This window comes from Asterias rubens, chromosome 22, assembly GCF_902459465.1.
Source record: "Asterias rubens chromosome 22, eAstRub1.3, whole genome shotgun sequence".
Taxonomy (NCBI): domain Eukaryota; kingdom Metazoa; phylum Echinodermata; class Asteroidea; order Forcipulatida; family Asteriidae; genus Asterias; species Asterias rubens.
Genome location: NC_047083.1, coordinates 5,339,903 through 5,367,135, shown reverse-complemented (window position 1 = coordinate 5,367,135; position 27,233 = coordinate 5,339,903). Strand labels below are relative to the sequence as shown.

At 39.2% G+C, this 27,233-nt stretch overlaps 1 protein-coding gene across 1 annotated transcript; it reads right to left on the bottom strand.

Moving 5' to 3' along the window:
• Positions 1-3,684: 3,684 nt before the first annotated feature.
• Positions 3,685-20,461, bottom strand: LOC117305368. Its single transcript, XM_033790237.1, has 2 exons — positions 20,316-20,461; positions 3,685-8,376 (listed from the first exon to the last, which is right to left on the bottom strand). Exon 2 carries the CDS (start codon positions 8,369-8,371, stop codon positions 4,841-4,843), a length of 3,531 nt encoding a protein of 1,176 aa, XP_033646128.1. The 5' UTR covers positions 8,372-8,376; positions 20,316-20,461; the 3' UTR covers positions 3,685-4,840.
• Positions 20,462-27,233: the final 6,772 nt, after the last annotated feature.

The following is a 27,233-nucleotide window of genomic DNA, read 5'->3' as shown; positions in this document are numbered from 1 at the left end:
CACTATTGGTAATTACTCAAAATAATTATAAGCATAAAACGTTACTTGGTAACGAGTATAGGGAGAGGTTGATAGTATAAAACAAATTAAGAAACGGCTCCCTCTGAAGAGATGTAGTTTGCGAGAAAGAAGTAATTTTTCACGAATTTGATTTTGAAACCTCTGATTAAGAACTTGAGGTCTCGAAATAAAACATATCAACGCACACAACTTCGTGTGACAGGGGTGTTTTTTTCTTCCATTATTATCTCGCAACTTCGACGACCAATTGAACTCAAATTTTCACATGTTGGTTATCTTATGCATATATGTTGAGATACGCCAAGTTAGAAGATTGGTATTTGGATAAGAGGGAAAGTGCCAGGAATAATAATAATAATAATAATGAAGAGAAATTTATAAAGCGAAAAAACAATAGCAGAAAGAATCCGGATACGGGGGTGGGGGTGGTGTTGGACAAGGAAAACACATTGATATGGTCTCTGGTTACAAACCATTCCCTGTAAGTTTGATGTTGATTTGTGGTATTCCAAATGATCAAACCAATAAATCACGTTTAGAACGGCCTTAGTTTGATGTTCAATTGCATCTACACGGAAGAAAGAACCGGGAGTCTTGATGGGGTTAAAAACAACTTTTATCCGTTGATAAATATACGTCGAGCCATCTTATGTATACCTTTAATGGATAGGCAAGAACATAATATTATTTTCAATGCTTTATATAAGTCAGTCACAATTTTTTTTTTTTGCCTTGCTCATTTTTTTACTGAGGTGCTGTAGTTTTTGAGAAATAAGTAAAACAATGTCAATTTTTATCTCAGTTTTGGCATGTAAAAACATATTAAACAGTTATGTTATCGTATAATCATAACTGGTTAAAAGGTTGTTACATGTTAAAGTAATATTCGTTTCACTAAGACGAGAAAAATAATGTTTGTTGTGACTTGTTTCTCATATATCGCAAAACAAAAGCACCTCAGCTGGTAATATTAATTTGAAGGGAAGCTTTCCAGTATCAAAATCTTCAAACCTTGCAAGTTTAATTTAAATATGTGGACTTTTTGAAAAAGTACCAGAATCTTAAGAGTGTAATTGTCTTGTAAAAGGTGTCTTACTCTCAAGTATTTTGTATAATTGACTTTCTATACCGTTCTTTTCATTTACGTTTTTTATATTTTGTAATTGTCTTTATCTTCAGTAGTTTATTCGTCTGTCTGTATATTTGTCTGTTTTTTTGTTCGTCTTTGTATTTTCCTAAAAAAGCATGTACCTTTGTTTATGCACTGTTTGTTTATTTTTTTTTATTTTAAGGCAAGCCGCTACACAAGCTATCTAGCTTATCTTTGGGCCTTACCCCACGCTATCTAGCTTATCTTTGGGCCTTACCCCACGCTATCTACCTTATCTTTGGGCCTTACCCCACGCTTTCTAGCTTATCTTTGGGCCTTACCCCACGCTATCTAGCTTATCTTTGGGCCTTACCCCACGCTATCTAGCTTATCTTTGGGCCTTACCCCACGCTATCTAGCTTATCTTTGGGCCTTACCCCACGCTTTCTAGCTTATCTTTGGGCCTTACCCCACGCTATCTAGCTTATCTTTGGGCCTTACCCCACGCTATCTAGCTTATCTTTGGGCCTTACCCCACGCTATCTAGCTTATCTTTGGGCCTTACCCCACGCTTTCTAGCTTATCTTTGGGCCTTACCCCACGCTATCTAGCTTATCTTTGGGCCTTACCCCACGCTATCTAGCTTATCTTTGGGCCTTACCCCACGCTTTCTAGCTTATCTTTGGGCCTTACCCCACTCTATCTAGCTTATCTTTGGGCCTTACCCCACGCTATCTAGCTTATCTTTGGGCCTTACCCCACTCTATCTAGCTTATCTTTGGGCCTTACCCAACGCTTTCTAGCTTATCTTTGGGCCTTACCCCACGCTTTCTAGCTTATCTTTGGGCCTTACCCCACGCTATCTAGCTTATCTTTGGGCCTTACCCCACGCTATCTAGCTTATCTTTGGGCCTTACCCCACTCTATCTAGCTTATCTTTGGGCCTTACCCCACGCTATCTAGCTTATCTTTGGGCCTTACCCCACGCTATCTAGCTTATCTTTGGGCCTTACCCCACTCTATCTAGCTTATCTTTGGGCCTTACCCCACGCTATCTAGCTCATCTTTGGGCCTTACCCCACGCTATCTAGCTTATCTTTGGGCCTTACCCCACGCTTTCCCGCTAGTTTAGTCTTTTCTGTCTTTTACATAAATAAGTATGCGTTACAATGTAGAACCTGTAATTTTTGGAAAAGTGCTTCTTGAAATAACATAATATCAGTTAGTTTAACTGATGTATATTAAGTTGAGATTAAAAAACTCTGTGTTATACAGATTGAGTCAAGATGAAGTTGAAAGAGATTTATGATTCATAAATACCTCAGACAGTTTCGCTATTCCCATCGGTGGAAAGCGCGTCACGTGGGGTGTTAAAACCTTTGATAATGACCAGTGTTTATAACCGGTTGTGAGCGGATACTCCGCGCTAGTCTTGGTGCAAGACGTTTCGTGTTACGGCGCTGCAGGCGCTGTCGGTGCGTTGGCCGCGCTGTGTGTGAAAGAAAAACCAGAACGTGTTGCCCCAAGACTATACGCGCATGCGCATGAACGGAACCGGAAACTGTCGGAATAGGCGTCTCGGTCATGACAAAAAATGCAACACACGGACGTCGTACATGTACATTGGAGGTAGAAACATACAGATCTCAAGCACGTTGGGAAACGGATAAGTTTTACAGAGTTTATTATTAGCCTTTTAACCAAAAAGGCATTTATGAATGGGAATAAAAGGGTAGCGACTAGTTCTTTCACGGCCGTTTAAAACATTGCCTGTCTTTGCCTGGTTAAACGGCCGTGAAAGAACTATAGTCGCTTCCTTTTTTATTCCCTTATTTAAAGGAAGTGGGCACTATTGGTAGTTTCTCAAAAGAATTATCAGCAATAACCTTACTTTAACCAGTAATGGGGAGAGTTTGATAGTATAAAACATTGTAAGAAATGGCTCCCTCTGGAGTGACGTAGTTTTCGAGAAAGAAGTAATTTTCCACAAATTTGATTTCGAGACCGCAGATTTGGAATTTAAAGGTCTCGAAATCAAGCATCTAAAAGCACACAACTTCGCGTGACAAGGGTGTTTTTTCTTCCATTATTATCTCGCTACTTCGACCAATTGATTTTTTTTTTTTTTTGCGTAGCTTGAGATATACCACTTATGAGAAGACTGGTGTTTGACAGTTACCAAAATGGTGTCCAGTGTCTTTAAACTCGATTGCATACGGAAAATTACCAAAATATCTTTTTCTCTTCCGTTTCCAGTTTCAACCGGGAGACAATAACAACAAATTTGTAATATTTTTGCAATTTTAATAAATTAAATAAACCCATTGTATGGGTTGTATGTCAAAGTCTTTGCAGTTCACCAGATATGATATTATTTGAAAATATTTAGTATGAAATCGAGAGTAAATCGACACCTGGGCCCAACAACATGGCTCTGCTTACCGTAAGCACAAAATCTTCGCTTACGGAAGCAGGGAATTATGTGCTTACGGCAATCGTACTTCCTGGGTTAGCGGCGAATTTTGGCTTCTATCCGTGCGTACTTCACGTTCTACGCTTACAAGGCTAGGGCAGACAATCGGCGCTTGCACGTGGGAACTGACTTAATATAAATTATGCTATTGGCTATTGCAGATATAATATAAAAAAACGATGTGAAGTTTGAAGCTTCTACACATTATGCCAAAAAATTTACTTTTTTTTTTTAAAAATTTGCTCAACTTGTTTTACTCATTTCTCAAAAACTACTGCCCCTCAGCAAGTAGTATTAAAAGGGACGCTTGATACTATGTTTATCTTCACAGTGTGTGAGTTTAATGTAAATCCGTTGACATTGAATTTTGTTTGCCTACAAAAAGTACCCCGTGAAATAACAAACTAAATACAGACAAAATTGCGACGATTATTTGGAGAGGAACCTACTTTACCAAGTAAAAGAAAATAACAAGAGTACGCCATTATGTTCACCTCACTGCAACAAACAAATGGAATTTTAAATTAACACCATGGGTGTTCTCCTGTATACATGTACATGTGTAGTTATATTAACAGAATAATCAAATTGTACACCATTAGGGTGTTAAAATAATGCTATTAAATTAAACAATTAAGCCCTTTTCACACTACAGAGCAATTGTCCTGGGAAATAAACTCACCGCCAACTCAACTTTTGCCCTGGAATATTATGCGCGGTCGTTATCAGAACACTATGCTGTAGTAAACATGTCAGCCCATGCAGACGTCTCAACACAGTGGACGCAGAAGTTTGGGTGAGTTAAACCTGCTTCTGTTTTTACTAGCCGCTTTTCCCCCGGAATACAAGTTTCAACCCAGGGTTAACTCCAATAACCCTACCCCTGAGCAGGGTTAATTATTTCGTGGGAATACGTTTTTCCCCGGGAAATTACCAACAGTTCCCTGAAAGTTCCCGCGGACAAAACTAGTGTGAAAAGCGTTTTACAAAGGTGTTAATACAACAGTGATGGTAGTGTGGATTAAATTGTAACACCCCATTTTGTTCAGTGCGGAGCCTAACAAACTAAATAACCGAGTTGTAAATAATAAAAAAAATTAACTCCCAAAACAAATCTTTATTAATTTTGCTTGTATGAAAGGCAATAATATACCGTCAATTGATATAGACAAACAAATGTTATTATTTTATGTTGATTCGAAAAGGCTTATTTTACGATGAAACGATTTTTGGTTCCTCCTGTAAAGTTTACCTTGTCAATAAATTTCATTACACAACACACAAAAGGAGTTGTATATATATTTACATATAGTTCCGTCTTTTAACTTTGCAGACAAATACTTGAAGCCTTCAACTCGTACGAGGAAAACATCAGATTTTACTTTCTTCATGTTTGCATCAAACGTAGCGCCATCTTTGCTGTCAAAACATTCATTCTTATTCTCAGTGGCGAATGAAACGTAAAAGTTATTTGCTTCAATAACTTCCACGTTTAGACTACTTTCACTTTCTTTCCGCCAAGTTTCAGTCAGAGTTTGTGCTCCACTAACCCCGACTGACCGTTTCAAAAGCGATACCAAAGACGTCTTTACGAAGACGTGCTCCTTCTCAAATTTCATGAATGACATCTCCAACTGTTGCTTCCCTTCGTTTTTCCAAAGTAGGGAGTTGTGTTTCAGCTTGTCGATACTCCGCACCAAGACGTTATCTGGGCTCATGTATATCCCACCCCAGCGGTACAAAATCAGCATCGGAATGAGGTCACGATCCAGTGTGGCACTGTTCTTGGACAATGTGTTTGCTAGAGACGAGTCTAAATCTATATGTTTTACCATGTCAGTTAGATTCAAACTGTGTACTTGGACATTGTAACCACTTTCAGTCAGGACGTCAAACTGTCTTTGCTGTACGGTGTTGCTATAGACGTTAACTGTAGCTAGAGGATGATGCCGTAGAATCGATTCAACAGATCTCATTTCAAACCAGGTTGGTTTTACTGTCGACCCATCGTCTGTGCGTGCAAGCAACACATGAAATAAAAGCTGCTTCGATGCATCTTTATTATATCTTGACAGAGGTAGCATACCAAATTTGCGAGCGCTATCATAAAGATGTTGGTTTCTCCGAATGATGTTCCAGTCAGTTGCACGAAATTTCATGACATCACTCACACCTGGGTTGGGAGGAGGATTATTCCACTTGAACTCACTTAACCACGTCTTGGCATCTTCATCTGACATTTGATACATATCTAGAGTGTGGAACATCGACTTAAGTCCTTGGATACGACTGGTGCCTCTCTTAGAGTCACCTCCTCCTCCAGGCATTCCTGGAGAATCAATAAATATAACCGGAATACCCATAGCAACGCAAGGCATAGCGCAATGAAGACGTTGAGTTATGACCAATTTGGCGCGCGAATATGACTCTAGCAAATTATGCGCTGCTTGGTAACGCGCAAGCATATCATTCTTTGTAACATTTTGCATTTTGTGATACAGTGTTTTTGCATTTTGTCTAACATCCTCAGGAAGAAAATTATAATAATTTGAATTGACATCTACCATGAAAATATCGTTTGCTGGTTTGCCGGTGTTTGGGTTTTTGGTAAGAATAGTGAGGCAGCCAGAAAAGAACGCATCTATCTTGTTTTTCTGAAAGAATGCTAGGGTGTCTGTATCCCGAGAACCAATTGGCGCTTTTGTTTCAAAGAACGCTTTGCCTTGTGCAATTTTATTTTGAAGCCCGGCAGTAAAGTGCATGGACACCATTATTGGATCAATGTTTTCTGGCGGTGGCCAATATGTACTAGGAGTGCCCCACCATGCATTCAAGAACATCGTGATCTGACCACCGCTTTGTGATTTCCGTAAGTCTTCTCTCTCGATAAAGTTGTCGACAAAAGGCAAGAAACGAACACCTGAGAAACCCTGCATTTCATCCCCAAGGTTTGATGAGCCGGTAATTTTTACACGCATGTTATACGAGAGCGTCCCGTAATGATACTCTTTGGTGCCACTCGTGGCGAGTTTTCCTGTTGTAATCTCGATGACTCTCGGACATGATATCTGGTCTTTTAAAGAAATATGCATATTTCTCACGATTGCAGGAAAATCAAAAGTCAAAAGTTTGGCCTTGCTCTCTGATGTCTTGGGGATGTTTTGATGAGGAAACAGATCAGTGAATGCCTTCATGAGCTTCATGATGAATGGGTGTTGAGGTGGGAAGTAACACAGGTCCATCAAGACCCTAGACGTATCCGTAGTGACCACATCAGTGCTAAGCCACGCGTCGCTGCTTACTGGTAGTTTAAAATCATTCAGTGATACCAAGGGGTTGATATAGATGCCTCCGTGTTTCCAGAGAAGAGCTAATCTGACGGAGTCGTGGAGGTATTCTTCGAAGTTAACACCTGTCATGATCTTATGAATAGGATGCCGGGCCAACCACTCTTCGAGAGGTGTTTCCCCCATGATGTCAGTCAATACCAGGAATTTAACCATCATGTTCGGCTTCTTAAAACGTCCAAATGCCTCAAGACACCGAGATGTTCCACAGTAGACATTAAGATAGTATTGGCGATTGCGGTCAGTGATATTTGCTAGATTTTGCACAATATTCTCTGGTACTGAATTGTCGTATACCCAAGCTGTGGTCATGTTAAGGAGTTGAGATGAACGGAGTCTAGTACTTGCCTTTGTATCTTGTCGGTAAGTTATTCCTAAATATCCGTCTGAATTAATGCTGCTTAAACTGTGACCTAATCCAAATGCTACAGAACAGACGGCAGAAACAATAATTGTTTTTTTAACAAAAGATGATTGTTTGTTTTTCCCAATACCGAGGTTTCCCGCCTCAGTGGATTTTAGGTTACGACGCAACTGCAGAAAAGCAAGCCCAGTAAAGAAGATCAACAGACCCGTGACCATTTGGAAGGAGACTGGTGTGGCAAAATAAACCAAATTAGCGATGATAACAATGATACGTTTGGAAAGATTCAGTAAGGCATGGACGACTGGGTTGAAAGCTTGCAGAACGGTTATTGATGCTGCATTATAGATGAAATGGAAAATACTCGACATGATGCTCTCTGCTGGGTGAAGTCTCGGCAAGGCGTAGAATAAATATTTAACCCCTACCCATGGAATAAGAATAATAACACTGTAGATAGAAATTGCCGCAAATTGTTGAAGAGGCTCCTGATGTGCAGATAAATTAGACTTCTTCAGGTAGATGTTACGAACTGGGAAGGCTATGTTTGAAATTGCCGCAGCTCCTATCCCCCACATATTAAACGATGACTGGCTTGATATGAACATACATGATCCAATAACCATGACAATGACCGAGACCCATAGAGAGGAAATCAACTCTTTACCTTGTCTGTACAGGAGCAACGTCAGTGCCAAGGTAACAATAGGTTCGCATGACTTAATGACTTGAGTAATGCTTGAGCTAACCGCTGCAAAAGAAGCATTCGTCGCCATGTTTCCCAGAGCGTTCCCAGCAGCTGCAATAAGCATGTACTGAGTGCTCGTAATCGTCAGGCCAGCGAAGATGGACTTGCGTTGAATGACAATTACCCAGAAGCTGGCCGCGATGGATCCGGTTAAATGCTGAAGAACGGTCAGATCGAGCCACAGTAGTTCTTCGAACGCTGGTGTCCAGTCTGTCAGGGTGTGACTAGTTCCACGGACTGCAGCGTCTAACATGGCAGCCTTCGAAGAGATGGTCGATATCATATTGGCGGTGAACCATATCGCCGCAAAGAGCCAAACCATCTCCATTATTGCTGAGAGCATAATAAAAAAGAAGAGCATAGTTAATAACACACTTTTGTTAGTGCGGTCCTTGTTCTTTGTATAAACACTACAAAATTGGTGAGGAAAACTCGTCAGAGATCACAGACTTACGAAAAACGTACACTGTATAGTTATATGATGGTGATAGTAGAAACATTCAATTGAAATATTTATGTCTGAAATGTCATATTTGATGAGAAATACAGAAAACTAATGTACCGTTTGGAGTTCATCGCTCATTTACTTTTTGATCGATGTCATGCAAAATGTGTAAGAGTTTTTTCCACTATATCGTAACCCCGATCGATGGCCGATCGATCTCAAACTTCTTCAGGTTTGTCAGTTGATGTATGGGATACACAAAGTGCCTAAAGTGCTTTCACTACCAGCAACTATTTTGCTAGAAAAAAAAAAAAAAACTCTGTTAATGTTAATTTAAAGGCACTGGACACTATTTGGTAAATACTCAAAATAATTTATAGCATAAAATCTGACTTTGTAACATATTGATAATAACAAACGGCTCCCTCCGAGAAACGGCTCCCTCCGAAGTAACGTAGTTTTTGAGAAAGAGGTTCTCACGAAATTATAACATACTTAATTAGCACACACGATAATGCAACAAGGGTTTTTAGTTTTTAGTTTAATTGGACTTTACACTGGCATAAAAATGTAAATATACAAATCGATACATAAAGAAACAAAGAATCAAAATAGCTACAAATAACAAGCCAGTAAATGGCGAGGAGGAACAGGTGACCAGCACCTCTACAAAGCCGTCCTGCCACGGACGAGTGTTTATGTTTCCATTATTCTCTAAAACATTATTCTCACTTGGTGTATCTCAACTATGCATTAAACAACAAACCTGTGAAAAGTGTGGGCTCAGTTTGTCACCAATTTGCAAGAGAATAATGCAATAAAAAAAAAAACACTTGTTGCATTTAACAATTGGTGTGCTGTCAGATGCATAATAAAGGGCTACAGCCAAAGTCTTTCATAATTTGATTGAGAATTTGGCTCTTTTATAGCCATTGGACACTTTCGGTAAACAGTATTGTCCAAAGGCCCACACTTCGTGTATCACAACTTTTATATAAAATAAAAAACCTGTGAAAACTAGACACTAAGTGTTAGTGAACAAACACGAAGTTGTTCCTTGTTGTTTTGCTTGGATTATGTGCTTCATTGCCCAATGAATATATAACTGAAAAAAGGTTTCCAAAAAGTTGTGTAGCTCTTGTTATAAGGTTTTACTTCCCGGTTGACCCGTAAGTAAAGGTCAACGTGGGCCCACAGCTACCAAAGATTAATCTGCAATGCCAAGGAGTCTATAAAATCGGTTGTGTAGATCTTGATATATAGTCCCACTTCCGGTTGACCCAGAAGTAGAGGTCAACTTGGGGTCACAGTTTTCCAAAGCTAATATTTATTGCCTAAGAGTCTACAACTGAAGTTTGAACATTAGCTTTGTACTTTTTTAGATATGGGTTCACTTCCGGTTGACCCGGAAGTAAAGGTCAACATGGGGTCAAAGTTGTTTCAAACTAATCTTGAATGCCCAAGGAGTCTATAACTGAACCAAAATTGATAATCTGTTGTATAGTTCTTGAGATATGGTCCCACTTCCGGTTGACCAGGAAGTAGGGGTCAACTTGAGGTCACGGTTTTTTAAAGTTGATATTTTATGCCTAAGGAGTTTATAACTGAAAATATTTTGAAAATCTGCTGTATAGTTCTTGAGATATGGTGACACTTCCGGTTGACGCGGAAGTAGAGGTCAACTTGAGGTCACAGTTTTTTCAAATTAATCTCCAACCCCCAAGGAGTCTTTAAAAACAAACAGTTGAAAAGTCGGCCGTGAAGTTCTTGAGATATGATGCTGCAAAAAATTCCTAATTAATATGCATATGAGGGTCACTGGTGGTTAATTAATAAATCATTTTAATATGTTTTATGATAGGAATTAAGCTAAACATCCTAAAGCTTCCATTTGATATTATTTTACGTGTTTAAAAACACATAATTAATTTGTAGGATACTCCTTTATTTTCCTACTCCTGCCGATAGGGGGCGCTCTTATGAGACATTTCAATTGCACGATTTCTGCACCGTAATGTCTGTATCTGACTCTGTATTTGTATGTGTACGTCGCAGAGACCAAAACTGTCATAAAATGTCAAGCTATAATTTCCCCTATAGAACACGGCCCAGTTTTATGGCTCTGTCTGCTTCAACCAAACACTGCCCATTTATTATACAACCACCATTCTCCGCTTACTGTGCAGGCGCTGCAATATCTGTGCAATTAGTTCAAAGCAAAGATTACATACGATAAGTTTCCCCGCGCACAAGCAAAAATATCCCTGCTAAGCTGTGAAATATGCTTTATGTAAGCGATAATATTCTGATGTGTCAAATCTTTGCTTACGCAGTGAAGCAGAGTCCAATTGGACCAGTTTCACAAGATTTCCCCTCATGTACTAACAATCTTTTTTGACTTTATATGTTTGAAGTGTAGGCCTTACCAAACCTACTTACAGGGCAAAATTACATGATTCTCATGACCACCAAAGTCTGCCCTTACGATCACCATTTTCCGCTTACTGTGATGTGCAAGCTTGGAAAATAATGTGCGAGCTTGGAAGCACACAAACAAAAGAAATCCCTGCTATAAGCAGTCTATTTCGCTTGAAGTAAGCGCAGAATTCAATGCTTCTGCAGAGCACTGAATCTTTTTCATTAAGCAAGTTCCCATCATGACTCGACTAGTCCCACCTCAAACCTAACTACGACACTTGTCGAGATAATACAGATTCTAAAGATTTGTGCCGCTTTGTGCCGCAAAGGCAATATTAATTTGTTGTGAATGGGTGTGACTAGTGAAATTTACTACTCGACTAGTCGCACTTCAAACCTAACTACGACACTTGTCGAGATAAAGTACGGATTCTCAAGATGACGGGCAAACAGGGTGACTTTACCCGTAAATCATTCCGAATCCCGGGCGGTCTATTTTCGTCGTCTACGCTCGTCGCCTGAAACGAGCCCGGTCAAAGACGCGCCATGCTCAGAGCTTAATACGTTTTTACATGCTTTGCTAAAACCATGTGCCATTTCTACCTCCATGCTAAAACTGAGACTAAAATAGTTTTCGTGACATTTATTTTTACTCCTTTCTCAAAAACTTCAACAACACGGCAAGCTTTCAATTATCATTATCTTCCCTCCATGCTTCGTAACGTAGAACCATGTACATGTATGTAGACTCTCCTCCATACAAGAACGTACACCAAAGATCGTGCTGCGCGAGGACAAAATCAGGACCGTTTTATTTTCAAGGAAAGAAGCTTCTCATGAGCCAAAAATGTGGGGAAAAAGAACATGTTGTAAAGATCGTTTTTATGTAGGTACATATTTCGGATTGTAAAAAAAATGTAAAATGTATGCCTCTATATATTGATTTCGTCGAGGTTCCTGGAGGATTCGAACTCAGATCACCTGCGTTTAACCGCGGCCCCATTGGATCTATCAACACAAATGTCGCGATTTTATTCCTTATATAATAACTGTAAACATTTAATAAAAATAATTACAAGATGACGTGAGATATAAAATTACTTCATTTTGCAAATCTTCAATACCCAGAGAATCAATATATGAAAAATTTATTTTGGGAGATATGCTGTTAACAAGATTGCCTAATTAAATATTCATATCTTTAATAAATCGGCTAATTGATTAAGAGATTAAAAATCATACGTAGAAAACTAAGTTACGTACTAAGCTTCGATTTAATATAGAACTCAAGTCGTTCATTTCTACCGTTTCTAAGATTATCTTGCCACAAAAAAGTCGTGCGTTAAACCTTTGGCGTTTTGAAAAAAAAAACGTTTCTAAAACGTTTAAAAAATTTCGACGAAAACAATACCTGTTCCGACGGACGGTCGGAACAGCTAATAAAAACAATACAAATCTAGACACAAAAAAAATCTCGACGAAATCAAAGGTGGTTTCGGCGTATGGCCGAAACCCCCGATTAAGGAAACTATTCATCAAATAGGCAAACCACAAAGATTAAACTGATCAAGCAGTATAAAAACGAGCGGGATTTTTAGCTGTGTTTTTGAGTTTTGTTCTATACTCTGTGGAGATCGGATGCAGCTGATGGGTAGACAGTTCCAAATAAGAGGGCAGCACTGGAGATTGTTCTTGAACTGATTGATTAACTAACAATTCGGATAATACAGAACTTATCCCCTTCTCGCGCAATGCAGTTGGAAAGATAGGGTACCTTTGGTAATCACTCCCAAAATAATGATAATAAAAACTTGCTGGGTAAAACTGGAGAGCTGTTGAGTATAGTAGGCCCTATTTGATGTTTAACTTTTTGGGGGATAATATAGTAATTTTGTTAACGAGTTTCGGCTTTTAGTCGCTGTATTGCAGGGTTTTAATAAACCATGAATAATACTAATATATTAATAAACTGTGTTAGAAACGACACTCTCCACTATGAACAAGACATTAAAAATTAAAGATAATCCATTAGTAACTTTGTTAACTTTTTGAGGTGAAGAAGTGAACATAATCGCCAGCTTGGGTTAATTAATTACCCAACTACAAAGAAGGGCGAGTGTGTTCTTACTCAACCATGTGTTAGTTTTAGCTTAGTTACATAAGGCTTTACACTGCCATACAAAGAAACAAATAGATGAATAAACTAGATACAAAAAATAAGCAAAATATACTAAAATACCAAGCCAGTGAGTGGCAAGGGGGATAGGTGACCAGCACCTCTACAAACTAAGCCGTCCTACCACCAAATATTTTTCCTTTAATACCCACCACTTTGTTACAAAAAACACACAACCCACAGAGAGAAAAAAGGGTGAGGCTTGAGACGAGCCTGACAATAACAAACGACAACAAGAGATGGCAAAATGTGACAGTACAACCAATCATCCGCTGAGATGTCAGATACAAATTTGTCCTTATAAATGTGAAGCAGAAAATTCTGAAATGCTGACAAGGAGACATTAGACCTGATTGGCAGCGGAAGCTGGTTAGAAATAGGGAAATCCGTTGCAAAAATTAAAAAGACTTGTGGGACTCTGTTTTGCAACGAGGAACTGATACATTGAAAGAGACCTGAGGACAGCCTATGGTGCAGGACGGCCCGGTGTGACATTAAAGCCATTGGACCCTTTTGGTAAACAGTATTGTCCAAGGCCCACACTTCTTGTATCACAACTTCTATATAAAATAACAAACCTGTGGAAATTTAGGCTCCATCGGTCATCTGTGCGGCACCGTACATGTTTGGGGCTACATTTAGGTCCGGGCTACATTTAGGGCAAGTTTGGGGGCAAGTTTGGGGCTACATTTAGGTCCGGGCTACATTTAGGGCTCGGGCTACATTATGGTGCCGCACAGTCATCGGAGTCGGGAGAAAATCACGAAAAGAGTCCGTTCTTTCAAGATGAGAATTATTCAAGTTGTAATCAAAATTGACACACTGTTTACGTCTAGAAATAGTTTTAAACTTCTGGATGTTAAAGGCAGTGGACACTACTGGTAATTACTCAAAATAATTATTAGCGTAAAACCTTTCTTGGTGACGAGTAATGGGGAGAGGTTGATGGTATAAAACATTGTTAGAAACGGCTCCCTCTGTAGTGCCATAGTTTTCGAGAAAGAAGTAATTTTCCACAAATTTGATTTCGAGACCTCAAGTTTAGAACTTGAGGTCTCGAAATCAACTATCTAAACGCACACAACTTCGTGTGACAAGGGTATTTTTTCTTTCATTATTATCTCGCAAGTTCGATGACCGATTGAGCTCAAATTTTCACAGGTTTGTTATTTTATGCCTATGTTGAGATACACCAACTGTGAAGGCTAGTCTTTGAGGTCTCGAAGTCAAATTCATGGACAAAAATACTTCTTTCTCGAACTACGTTACTCCAGTGGGAGCCGTCTCTCACAATGTTTTATACTATCAACCTCTCCCCATTACTCGTTACCAAGTAAGGTTTTTATGCAAATATTTATTTTTAGTAATTACCAATAGTGTCCACTGCCTTTAAAATGCAACCCATTTTTACACTACGTGATTATAGAGAATCCAGGTCGTTCTGAAGAAGCCTACAATCCGATTTGTTCTTACAGGCAGTGGACACTATTGGTAATTACTAAAAATAAATATTTGCATTAAAACCTTACTTGGTAACGAGTAATTGGGAGAGGTTGATAGTATAAAACATTGTGAGAAACGGCTCCCATTGGAGTAACGTAGTTCGAGAAAGAAGTATTTTTGTCCATGAATTTGACTTCGAGACCTCAAATTTAGAATTTGAGGTCTCGAAATCAATCATCTGAAAGCACACAACTTCGTTGTGACATGTGTGTTTTTTCTTTAATTATTATCTCTCAACTTCGATGACCGATTGAGCTCAACATTTCACAGGTTTGTTATTTTACGCATTATGTTGAGATACAGCAAGTGATGAGAAGACTGGGCCATTACTGAGTGCCCAGTGTCTTTAAAGGCAATGTACACTATTGGTAATTACTCAAAATAACTATTGGCATAAAACCTTTCTTGGTGACGAGTAATGGGGAGAGGTTAATGGTATAAAACCTTGAAAAACGGCTCCCTCTGAAGTGTCATAGTTTTCCACGAAGTTGATTTCGGGGCCTCGGGTTTAGAACTTGAGGTCTCGAAATCAACCATCTAAACGTACACAACTTCGCGTGACAAGGGCGTTTTTTTCTTTCATTATTTTCTCGCAACTTCGATGACCGTTAGAGCTCAAATTTTCACAGGTTTGTTATTTTGTGCATATGTTGAGACACACCAATGTGAAGACTAGTCTTTGACAATTACCAGATTTAAAACATTTAGAATCATCAGCAGATAAAGCTACAATGGAATGTTGAACAGAACTGGGCTTGGAAATGAAATAACTAAATTTGTTTTTTGGGGTGCGAAACAACTACATGTATCTAGTTCTGAATGACAAAACAACTTAAGAAATTGTAATTGATTTCCGTATAACTGCAAACACGGTTGAACCTGTAGAAATCAAGGAAGAATCTGTTGGGGTTGACAAAGAGTTGAAGTATTTGGGTACATTTATTGAGAGCAAACTAAACTGGAATACAAATACTACCCATGTGTATAAAAAATCTATCAACGGCTTTACTTATTAAGGAAACTGGAATCTTTTAACGTATAAATTTGAGGCCGAAACTTTGTGCTTCAAATATTGTATTACCGCTAGACAGTCAGGCGGGCTTGTCGCGGGACCTGTGTGCTAAATCTGTCACCGGTCTGGCCCGGGCATTCGGTTTATTGCCTCGCCTTTCGTCCAATTGACCCCCTTGGACGGTGCCTTGCATTCCTTGATAGCCGGTCTGTGCTGGCTTGATCACTTTTGTCTGAGCAGCCTTTGAGTTGAGTTGACAATTTATCAGTCGGCTGCTCAGGCCACTCTGTTATTGCTCCATGATCAAACCAAAGTGTTTCTGTGTCGTATGTGGTAATAAACACGAATATTCTTAAGTTTTTTTTTATCAAAGTACAATATTCAATCTATTTTAAGTTGTTGTTGTACCTGTTGGTTTAATTCCCTCTCCCAATCTAACTCTAAGAAGCTCCAATACATTACTAAACGAGCTTGCGGGATTATTGGAGCTGACGTTGAAGGTATTATTTCTCAAATCAATAAGATTATTTGCAAGGATTATTTTCTCCCTATAGTGCAATTAAAGCTTTTTAACAGTAGATGGTCGAGATAATTTGGTTCACTTCTATATTTTGTACTCTTTACATGCTTCCCATATCTTTATATCTTTATATCTTTATATTAGTACTAATACTACAGTAAACCCACCGACACCCACCAGTACCTTCTCTCCAATAGCTGTCACCCTTAGTCACTGTAAGAAGGCAATTGCTTACAGTCAGGCCTTACGTATCAGGCGTATCTGTTCCACAGATACCCTGTACAAGAGGCGCTCATCAGAGCTAAGGAAACACCTTGTATCTAGGGGACACAGCGAACGTAGGGTCCAACTTGCTATCAACAGGGCTCTCAACGTACCTCGTCATACTCTGTTGACTAACACGGGAGCTAAAAAAGCTCCTACCAATAGAGTTGCTTTGGTCACCACCTTCCACCCCAAACTACCCAAACTTCCCTCAATTCTCAATAATAACATGCCTATACTTCACTCCTCCAGCAAGTTACACTCAGCAATCACTGAGGTTCCCATGGTTGCATTCCGCCGCCCTAAGAACCTTGGTGACATACTAGTCAGGGCCAAACTTCCCCCAGGTACAGTCCAAACACAACCCCCGACAGATATACTGGGCTGTCACAAATGTACCCGTTCCAAATGCAAAACGTGTCTGCACATTAAGCCCTCACTTAAGGTGAAGAGTCATACCACTGGCTCTTCATACAACATCAAGACCGACTCTGAATGCAGCACGTCTAATGTAGTCTATGTCATATCATGTAAGAGATGTGGGCTACAATATGTGGGAGAGACTAAGACCAAACTTAGTCTTCGCTTTGCGAATCATGTCTCTTCCATAAAGACTAAGAAACCGTACCCAGTCTCTATCCACTTCAACAGCCCCAATCATAGTGTCATTGATGTTGAACTTCTGGTGATTGAAGCTTGCAATGGTGATGACACACACCGCAAGAATAGAGAATCACACTGGATTCACCAACTCAAGACAGTCAAACCCTTTGGACTTAACATAAACACTGGTGTCAAATAACTTCTCATTACCCTCCACTTCACTTCTGCCTAAGAACTTATATGTTGTATATATTCTGTACATAAAGTATAAATTAACCTAGTTTAAAGTTGTTTTTATAAATTCATCACTGTAACTATCTGATGTAAGTAACCCCCCTTTTTTTCCACAGGTCCCTCATACCTTTTTTTAAAATCATCATACCTTTGATCTTGCTATTCTTATTAATTGACCATTGTTAGTTGCATCATGATGCAACTTGCTCTCTAATCCTACCCTTTCATGTCTCCCTCCATTGTTGTCGAACAATACTTTTACCACTTTTATGGTCCAGTAACCCTTTCTTTCATTCTAAACATCCTTTGTCCTCGCCACTCCACTCCTATTGGTTCATAGCCACCAATATTGTTTCTGAAATAGGAACTTTGATTGGCTGCTATTTTCCCGCTTCTTTCTGGATCCTTTCCTTAATCCCTTTCCCCCTCTCTTTTTCTATAAATGGATATGAATTTGTTAGTACTTGTTTTATGCCTCTGAAGAAGGTCTGGATTGGATCGAAAGCTAAGGCCATCTACCCTATTCATTATAGTACTAATACTATATATATAACTTAATTGTAATTTTATTCTTGTTGTCTATTGTTGCTATGCCTTTCTTGTATGTAATGTATAGTGTCGTTTACACAATTTGAAGACAAATTTCACGTTTTTTTAATCAAACATTTGTAATCCAATCCAATGTGTTTAATCTTCAATGTCGTCGTTTATATACAAAACAAACAAAAGCGGACCTAAAATAGAGCCCTGTTGAACACTTGATACAACGGGACCCCCTACAACAGCCACCCTTTGGCGATTGCGCAAGTATGATTTGAACCACTCGAGTAAGTTAGAATGAAACCCCCAAACCCTGTAAATTTTGTAAATGAAATAAAAAAAAAACTAGACATATAGTTTTTGTTTATTACAAAAACACGGTGTTCGGTTGAACGATAACGTGATGAAGTAGTTCAAAAACATTGAACCAAAAAGATGAATTTTTCTACAATGTGTCGTTACTTTATAGTCAAAGGCAGTGGACACTATTGGTAATTACTCCAAATAATTATTAGCATAAAACCTTACTTGGTGACGAAATGCGGACAGGTTGATGGTATAAAACATTGTGAGAAACGGCTCCCTCTGAAGTGACATAGTTTTCGTCCATTTGTTCAGACAGGGTTGAATTAACGGAAAATACCAAAAAGAAATCAATTCAGACATGGGGTATAAGTTCATGGTGAAATAAATATGGAAGAAGACGTTTATAAATAATATAAGAGGATGAATGATCAATACTTGACATTGGTTAAGGCAGCGTGAAAGCAACAGACATGAATGCATCACACCCCTACATCAATTAAAACGAAAGGAAGCTGAATGGTGGATGTTTTCAGGCAGTGTACATTTTGTTATACGCTGACCCACTGACCCAGGAGGCGCTTTGTAATGCATTGTCAACAAAATTTGATATGCTTGGGGGCTGGGCATGCAGGGGACGGGGGGGGGGGGGGGGCAGTATATAATCCAAAACTTAGGTCATTAAAAATATTCTTGATCAATGTTGGGTAGTCCACAAGGCTACAGGGTGCTCATGAAAGGTGCCGGATTGATGGAAGACTTAAAAGTATTATTTTATTAATGTTATTAATTCAGTCTGAAGAAAACAACTTTAAAATGCATTTTGTTTTTAGGCAGTACTGTTACAACAGGATACAATTGCCACAGTCTTTCTCAAAAGTTTTTTATAAAAATGGAAGGACCAATGTTGGCCCGAAATACAACCAAAAGGAAAACATTCTGAGACCCCTGGCAAATTGTCAATTTGAGGGCCAAAAATAGGGTAAAAAATGTTGATTTTGCGAATTTCTAAAAACATGCGCTAATGCTGTTTTAAAAATAGCATCAGGGTTAAAGTTAAAGCAGTAATTTTTTTGTTTCAAGTTAAGCATAAGACGACTCAATGTATTGAGGTGAAAGGTTTTATGAAAAAAAATGCATATTGGCTGGGTGGAGTTGCAAATATATGCTAAAATACAGTTTTTCAGACCTCAAATTTGGCAAAAAATAGCCAAAACACAAATGAGCTGTTACCATGGCAACGGGCTATATAGTGATTCCAAAAGTTTAGTTTGTTTTAATGCACCTCAAGTCCCTTCCACCCATAAGGTTTTGAAAAAATATATAATTTACCTGATATTTTTACCTATAATAATGTATAATTTTTGGCCATTTGTTGCGTTTTTGCCCTGCTAAAGTGCTAATTTTCCGGCAAAACTGTGTCCGCGCACTTAAAATACCAAAACATTTTATTGCATTTTTATGTAGGTCGGTACATTATCTTCCAACTATAAAAGTGTCTTAATCCACAAAGTGCCACTTTCGGACTTATGGCCCAATTCAATACCCCTATTTTTCGCTATAAGAAAGTATGACAAAAACACCCCTATTTGAAATAGTGGTTTGATCCAAAGTTGATCGCACACTTAATTTTTTAAAACATTTTCTGAAAGAGTAAACATGGTTGTGCAACATGTGTGAAAAAAAAACTTCAACGTTTTCCCCTTTAGACGTACCAGTGCTTTCAATTTACCTATATTTTAACTCTTAAAAAAGGTAAAAACTTGTGTTTTGTGTACCCATACCTACTCATACATGGAGTTTTGCCAAAATCCATTTTTTGAAGTCTGCCAACATTTTAAAAATATCTTTGATTTTTACAGCAACCCAGTCTTAAATTGACTTTAAACATTCAATTTCTAGGGAATTTTACATCCGTGGTTTGCTTCTAAAACAGCCCTCTCCCCTGAGAAAATCGAAATGTGCACTGGGCCCCCTTAGATACTTGCGTAGGGTGTGGTGTATGTGCGGTATACATGTACTAGAGGGACAAACATAAAGAAATTAATGTAATCAACAAACAAACTAGTGATAATGAGTTTGACAATATGGAAAAGTTTCCGCATGGCGCCACCACTTTTTCATTCGATATGAAATAATATAGTATCTAATTTACCTCATTGATATAATATCCATTTTTGTAAAAAATAAGTGAAAAAGTGGTGGCGCCATACGGAAAGTTATCCAAAGTAACTATTGCAGTTGAAATGCTTACCAAGGTGGACAGGTAAAGGTATCCCTGCTGCACGTTAAATCTGGAAGCGTTGTCTGTTCAACGATAACAAAATACACCGTTTGGATACACACGCACACTGGTGAATCGCACACTGGTCAATGGTGGCTAAAATTGCTTCAACCCACCACATGCAATAAGCCAGCAAGTTAGATTTGAATACACGCTTGGATGAGCAAACCCGGGTTCCATTGTGTCATATTCATTCATCTAGTCTGAGGAATTGAATTCAAAGGTGGTAACAGTCAGAACGAGGTCGTTGTGTCCCAGACAATATTCAATTCTAACATGCAAGGTGCTAATCAAGCTTCGATCGGAAAGCTAATTTTAAACTTAGTTTGTTCATTAACAACAAACTGTTCGTTAAGAAGACTGAGGACGAGTTGTTATCCTGTCGCGGTCAACTCGCGGTGAGATAGTCAAGTCGCGATCAAAGACTGCATGCTATGGGGAGTCTCGCGCGAAGCTGCCGGCTGCCGACAATTAAATAAAACTTCGGTCATTATTCATTATTACAATATTGTATCGCAGTTACAACAAAAACATAAAATAACGGATAGATAATAATATTTCATTATACCTCGAACATACTACTATACCCGTATAAATGTCGTAAAGATTAATAAACTTACCTATGAAACTTAATACGTTAAACAAAAATAGTCACATAAAAAACGGAAATACAATTTTAAAGGTGTTTCAGAATTGTTTTTAACTAACAAAACATTTGCTTGCAGTGTACATAAACCGACAAACCTTTAGACAATTGAGATATTGACCATCTGCATGGGCCACGAGAACAAAGTAAAAAAAACACGCACAGCTTGCATTGCTTCGATGCAAAACAAATATATATATATAAATAAAATGCTCACTGAGCGATAAACTCCAAACGGGAAACTAGTATACACATATTGACTGGCAACGAGGTAACTAGTATACACATATTGACTGGCAACGAGGTAACTATACCTAGTATACGTCTATTCCCAACAGGGACTTTGAGTGACCAGAAGAGCGACCTATTTCCCGAGGCCGAACTCGATCTTAAATGTCAAATAAGAACAGAAAAAGGAGTTTTGTAGTTACCGCGGGCACTATTTTCAAAGACTATTGCCCGCTCTGGTACTATTCCCGCAAAACACGCGCGCGCGATCACTAGCCTATGATAGTTCATCCGACGTGATCAGCCAACCAGAATACAGAACAAGCAAGAGGTGTGTTATAATTTTCTTTATTTCTCATCATGACATTTCAGACAGAAATATTTCAAGAGATTTTCTATTACCATCATCATATAACATACCGTGTAAGTTTTATTGAAATATTACTATGTGATCTCAGACGAGTTGGTGTTTCTTTCTTATCAATTATGTGATGTTCCTTTTAAAGGCAGTGGACACTATTGGTAATTACTCATAATAATTATTAGCATAAAACCTTATTTGGTGACGAGTAATGAGTAGAGGCTGGTAGTATAACACCTTGTGAGAACCCTCTGACGTGGAGTAGTTTTCGAGAAAGAAGTAATTTTCCACGAATTTGATTTCGAGCACTCAGATTAAGAATTTGAGGTGTCGAAAATCAAGCATCTGAAAGCAAACAACTTCGTGTGACAAGGGTGTTTTTTCTTTCATTATTATCTCGCAACTTTGATGACCGATGGAGCTCAAATTTTCACATGATTGTTATTTTATGCATAATGTTGAGATACAGGAAGTGGGAAGACTGCCGTCGATTTCACAAAGAGTTAGGACTCGTCTTATCTCGAGTAACTCGCCCTAACTTAGGATTAATCTTAAGGTCTGCATGCTACAGTGCAGGGTTGGGACTCGTCCCAAGTCCTAAGATTATTCTTAAGTTTAGAAAGAGTTTTGTGAAATCGACGGCTGGTCTTTGACAATTACCAATAGTGTCCGTGTCTTTAAGCAATGCGGATAGGATATGCAGATGGGTGCAGTGTTGTAGTCAAGACCGGTACACACGAGACCAATACCAAGAGCACCATGTCCAAGACCGATGTGGGAGACCAAGCAAGCGAGACCAAGTACAGAGCAAGACCCACAACACTGATGGGTAGTAAACAATGACTGGCTGTTTCAAATTGTTTATGCATTTACTTAGTTAAATTTAGTAATATAGGTTTTCCAGGTCAATTTCAACAAAAGTCCATTCATTTTAACTCCTGGCTGATTCAATTTCGTTTTGGAAATGAATGCACTTTGAATCAGCATTCATAAATACCTAAGACAGTTTATCCAGTTTGATTGGTCGAGAGGGCATCACGTGGAGGTGCTTGAACGGATGATAACACCAGTAAAAAGTGTTGAAACATGGGCGTGACACGCGAGCTTGCACCTGTGCTTATAAGACAGTTTCTTCATTCCTATTGGTCGAGAGCAACGGCTGGAACAGTTGTGCCACATCACGCGAAAAAAATACGGTAGAGTTCGTTCTTTAGAGAACTGTATTGCTTTATTCTACTACTGCGGTCGGAGCATATGTTTCGGGGTTTGGGAGACTTCTCATAGAACTGTCCTGCTTTTTAATTATTACCCGGGCGGTATAGAAAATAGGCTGGGACTACTACTTTAGCTTATAGGATCGTGGTTAACTGTACTACCGCGGAATCGTTTCGACTAGCTTGCTGTAGTCATCGTCGGCGTAGTTTTAACCATAGCACTCGAAGCAGTCAATATGTGTATAATATACATCTTTATTCACAGTGAGTAGGGGTTCATGTCATGGCCAAAAACTTGATCTAAACTGCTCACAAAAAGTAAGGACACTTTTTTTAATCCAGTATATTTGTTTTTATTTAATACTCTCCTTGTATATGGTTCATATCAATGCAAAACTGAACTGTTCCTCTTTAAAATGATACCACATTTGCAATGATTACATGTTGCTGAACTTGGCTACACGAATAACAATGAGGCAAAGTCACAAATCAAATGTGCCAAAATTACCATTGTCTGTGAATGGTCAATAGGTAATTTTCCACGAATTTGATTTCGAGACCTCAGATTTAGAATTTGAGGTCTCGAAATCAAACATCTGAAAGCGCACAACTGCGTGTGGCAAGGTTGTTTTTTCTTTCATCATTATCTCCCAAGTTTGATGACCGATTGAGCTCAAATTTTCACAGGTTTGTTATTTTATGCATATGTTGAGATACACCAAGTTGTACAGGTCCCTATGTAAAATTTTGGGTCCAGCTGGATTTTCGTGCCAAATGGATTTTATTGGCTAACTTGGTCAATTTTGGGGTGCTGAATTAAAAAAAATAAGGTACCATTTTTTTAAATGGCGTGTTCAGCCGCCATTTTGAATTTCAAAATGGCCGCCTTTTTGAATTATATTTTGGCCTATATCTCAACTTCTGAGCAATGTAGAACAGTAACAATTGGTGGCTATAGCCATGTTTATGATACCTAGGAGTCCATTAACACATTTACATTACTTGTAACTAATTTGGTTAAGCCGCCATCTTGAATTTCTAAATGGCCGCCATATTTAATACACTTTCGTGTATATCTCAACTTGTGAGCGACGTACAAAAGTATAAATGGTGGCAACACCCATGTTTGTGGTACCTAGGATTCCATTAACACATTTCCTTTACTTGTTACTAATTTGGTTAAGCCGCCATGTTGAATTTCAAAATGGCCGCCATATGTAATACACATTTTTACATATATCTCTGTATGCGAGTAACATAGAAGTGCCCAGAAATGGTGGCAATGTCTGTGTTTATGAGAATTTTTGATTATATCCGTAACATCACAAGTCAACTAGAATGATAGAGACCTATCCTTTACTGCGATATATATTCTTTAAAGTTTATAGATCACTACTGATAATTTGTATTGTTATGCTCTTAAAGGCAGTGGACACTATTGGTTATTGTCAAAGACTAGCCATCACAGTTGGTGTATCTCAACATATGCATAACATAACAAACCTGTGAAAATTTGAGCTCAATCGGTCATCAAAGTTGCGAGATAAAAATGAAAGAAGAAAACACCCTTGTCACACGAAGTTGTGTGCGTTTAGATGGTTGATTTCGAGACCTCAAGTTCTAAACTTGAGGTCTCAAAATCAAAGTCGTGGAAAATTATTTCTTTCTCCAAAACTATGGCACTTCAGAGGGAGCTGTTTCTCACAATGTTTTATACCACCAACCTCTCCCCATTACTTGTCACCAAGAAAGGTTTTATGCTAAAAATTATTTTGAGTAATTACCAATAGTGTCCACTGCCTTTAAGAAAAAGGGTCAATAAAGTAAGCAAAAGTACAAGTGATTATTGTATTGTTAAGGCATTTGTGCATTCAATGTATGCGGTTGCATCTGAAAGTAATCATATGCTTTTGTGCACAGTGCATGCCAAGAACAGGAAATGCACCACAGTCGAGGAGATGAGATGGGAGCTGTTCAAATCCAAGAATCTTGAAGCAGAGAAGTGCCCCCCCCCACGTTTGGTGCACTAACACCACACATTCAGAGAGCTAATCTTGTGTTGATGATCGACAACAGTTATTAATGACCCGCAGCCGAATAAACCTCTACTTATGGACAATGGATGGGAAAACACATAAATCAATCAACTGTAGAGACAGAAGGGTCTGTTGTATCGATCTCCAGTGTGTCCACGTCCTACAGCCTTGTAACACTTGTAGTCCAGGATGATCGAGGGCGGCCTCTGGGTCTCTTCCAGCCAGGAGCTGGTGCTAGGCCTCCCCTGGAGTTGATGGCAATGCTAAGAGCTTTTTAGCAGGGGTCTTGTCAGCCATGCGAGCGTCATGACCGAAGAAGGCGGAGCGGCAGCGTTGAATTAGTTGGTTGATTGGGGGGGGGGGGCAGACATGTTCTTTAGGTGACCTGATTGTTGTTCACGAAGTGGGACCACTGGATGCCGAGAATCGATTATTGACACCTCAGGTGGAACAATTCTAGGCGATTGGGGTGGGATTTGAGGAGGGTCCGTTTGAGCCATACAACAATTGTAGACAGAAATAACACAATGCCTTTAGGATATGGCCAGTTTGGTAGCACAATGCAACCTCTTCAGCTTCCAGAATCTGTGCAGTTTGTTCATGGCAGATGAGTCAAGTCCAAATCGTCTGAGGACATCAGGTTCGCAGCGTCCAAAGTTGAAGATTTGACTTCCAAGGTTTACGAAGTCCTCGACAACGTCGACAGACTGCCCGTTTACCATAAAGTGTGTGTGTGTGGGGGGGGGGGGGGGGGGGTGCCATTGCCACTCTGGTTCAAAACTTGTATGATTTTACATTCTTCCGGTTCTTGACGAAGATGTGGTAAAGTTACTTTCGTGCGTGGCCGTCGTTTGAGATCCAGGTGACTCTGTGGGTGTTGCGGCGGCGAAACCAGCTACCAGTTATTTGTATGTTCTTTGAGGCGCAGAAGGAGAAGAGCCTTACTGAGTTGTCATTGGTGTGGCCGGAGTTGAAGGGGCCTAGGATGGATTCAAAGCCGTTCCTTGAGCAGCAGAGAAGGAGGCGTTCATGTCGCTAAGGACGACGAGCTCATTGTAGGAGGGGGGGGGGGGTACTCTCAGCCACAGCTGTTAGTTGGTCGTAGAATATACTTCTTTGAGCTGGGGTCTGATACGTTTGTGTGAGCGTAAGCCACAATGATGGGGAGTTGACCATGGCGATGTTGTAATCTCACATAGAGAAGACAATCAGAGATTGCTTGCCATTTGGAAATCACTCCGTTGAAAGGGGGACATACAAAGAGAGAAACACCGTTGGTCTCTGTAGGGTACCACCAGAGTGTATCAGATTGATGAAGACCACTGTCGACGAGTCTGGATTCGGTGATGCCTAATATTGTGAATGGTGTGAATATGGGATTTCATTTAGTGGATAATTGCTGCTGGATAACCATTTCCATTGCTAGAAGTTGTTTTCATAGGAGATTGGTTGTTCCTGGCGAGCCACAGGGATGGGACAATTTCTGCCAATAATGTCTTGAACTCCCTGGACCCCAGGCAGTTGTTGAACTTGTTAAAATAAATGTGGATGTCACAGCAAATCACAAGTCATTGTTCCTGTCTTAAGAATAACCTGCCTTGTACATCACTATGTAGTGACTGCAGTAACACAACAGATTATGATGTCAGTACAAGAAGACGACTTTGACTACCTGGTGAAGGCGCAGTAGACCCCAGCTGGAAATAGAAAAGCCCTTCCGAGAAAAGCCTGATGTACTGACCAGGTGGTTCAATAGTCAGGAATCGGCTCGCCAGTGTGCCGAAGCCTGCATATCTGAGATTAAGTCGTGGATGACAATTAACAAGCTAAAACTAAATGATGATAAAACTGAATTTCTCATTATAACTCCCAAAAATCAACGCCACAAAATCATTAATCATAACATCCATGTTGACAGTACCTCTATTCACGCCTCACCTTGTGCGCGTAATTTGGGAGTTATTTTTGATAACACACTGTCCATGGATAAACATGTCAGCAGAATCTGTCAATCGACATACTATTACTTAAGAACTGTTAAATACCATTCGAAAAACCTTATCACATAAAACTGCTGCTACTATCATTCATTCTTTGGTCACTTCTCGCCTTGACAATGGTACTTCCCTATTATACGAAGTTACCGAACACCAGCTCCACAAACTACAACTTTTACAAAATGCTACCGCTCGTGTTTTAACAAAATCTAAAAAACATGATCATATTACACCTATATTGCAGGAACTTCACTGGCTACCCATTCGACAACGAATTCAATTCAAAATTCTACTTATTGCATTTAAATCCCAGTTTGGCTTGACTCCGTCTTATATTGCAAATCTCCTTGTACCTTATGCCCCCTCTCGCACTCTTCGTTTTTCTGCTAAGTCCCTTTTAACTATT

What these genes read in the sequence shown, in the direction of transcription:
- LOC117305368 (XM_033790237.1), bottom strand. Translation starts at nt 8,371, where the DNA reads ATGGAGATGGTTTGGCTCTTTGCGGCGATATGGTTCACCGCCAATATG.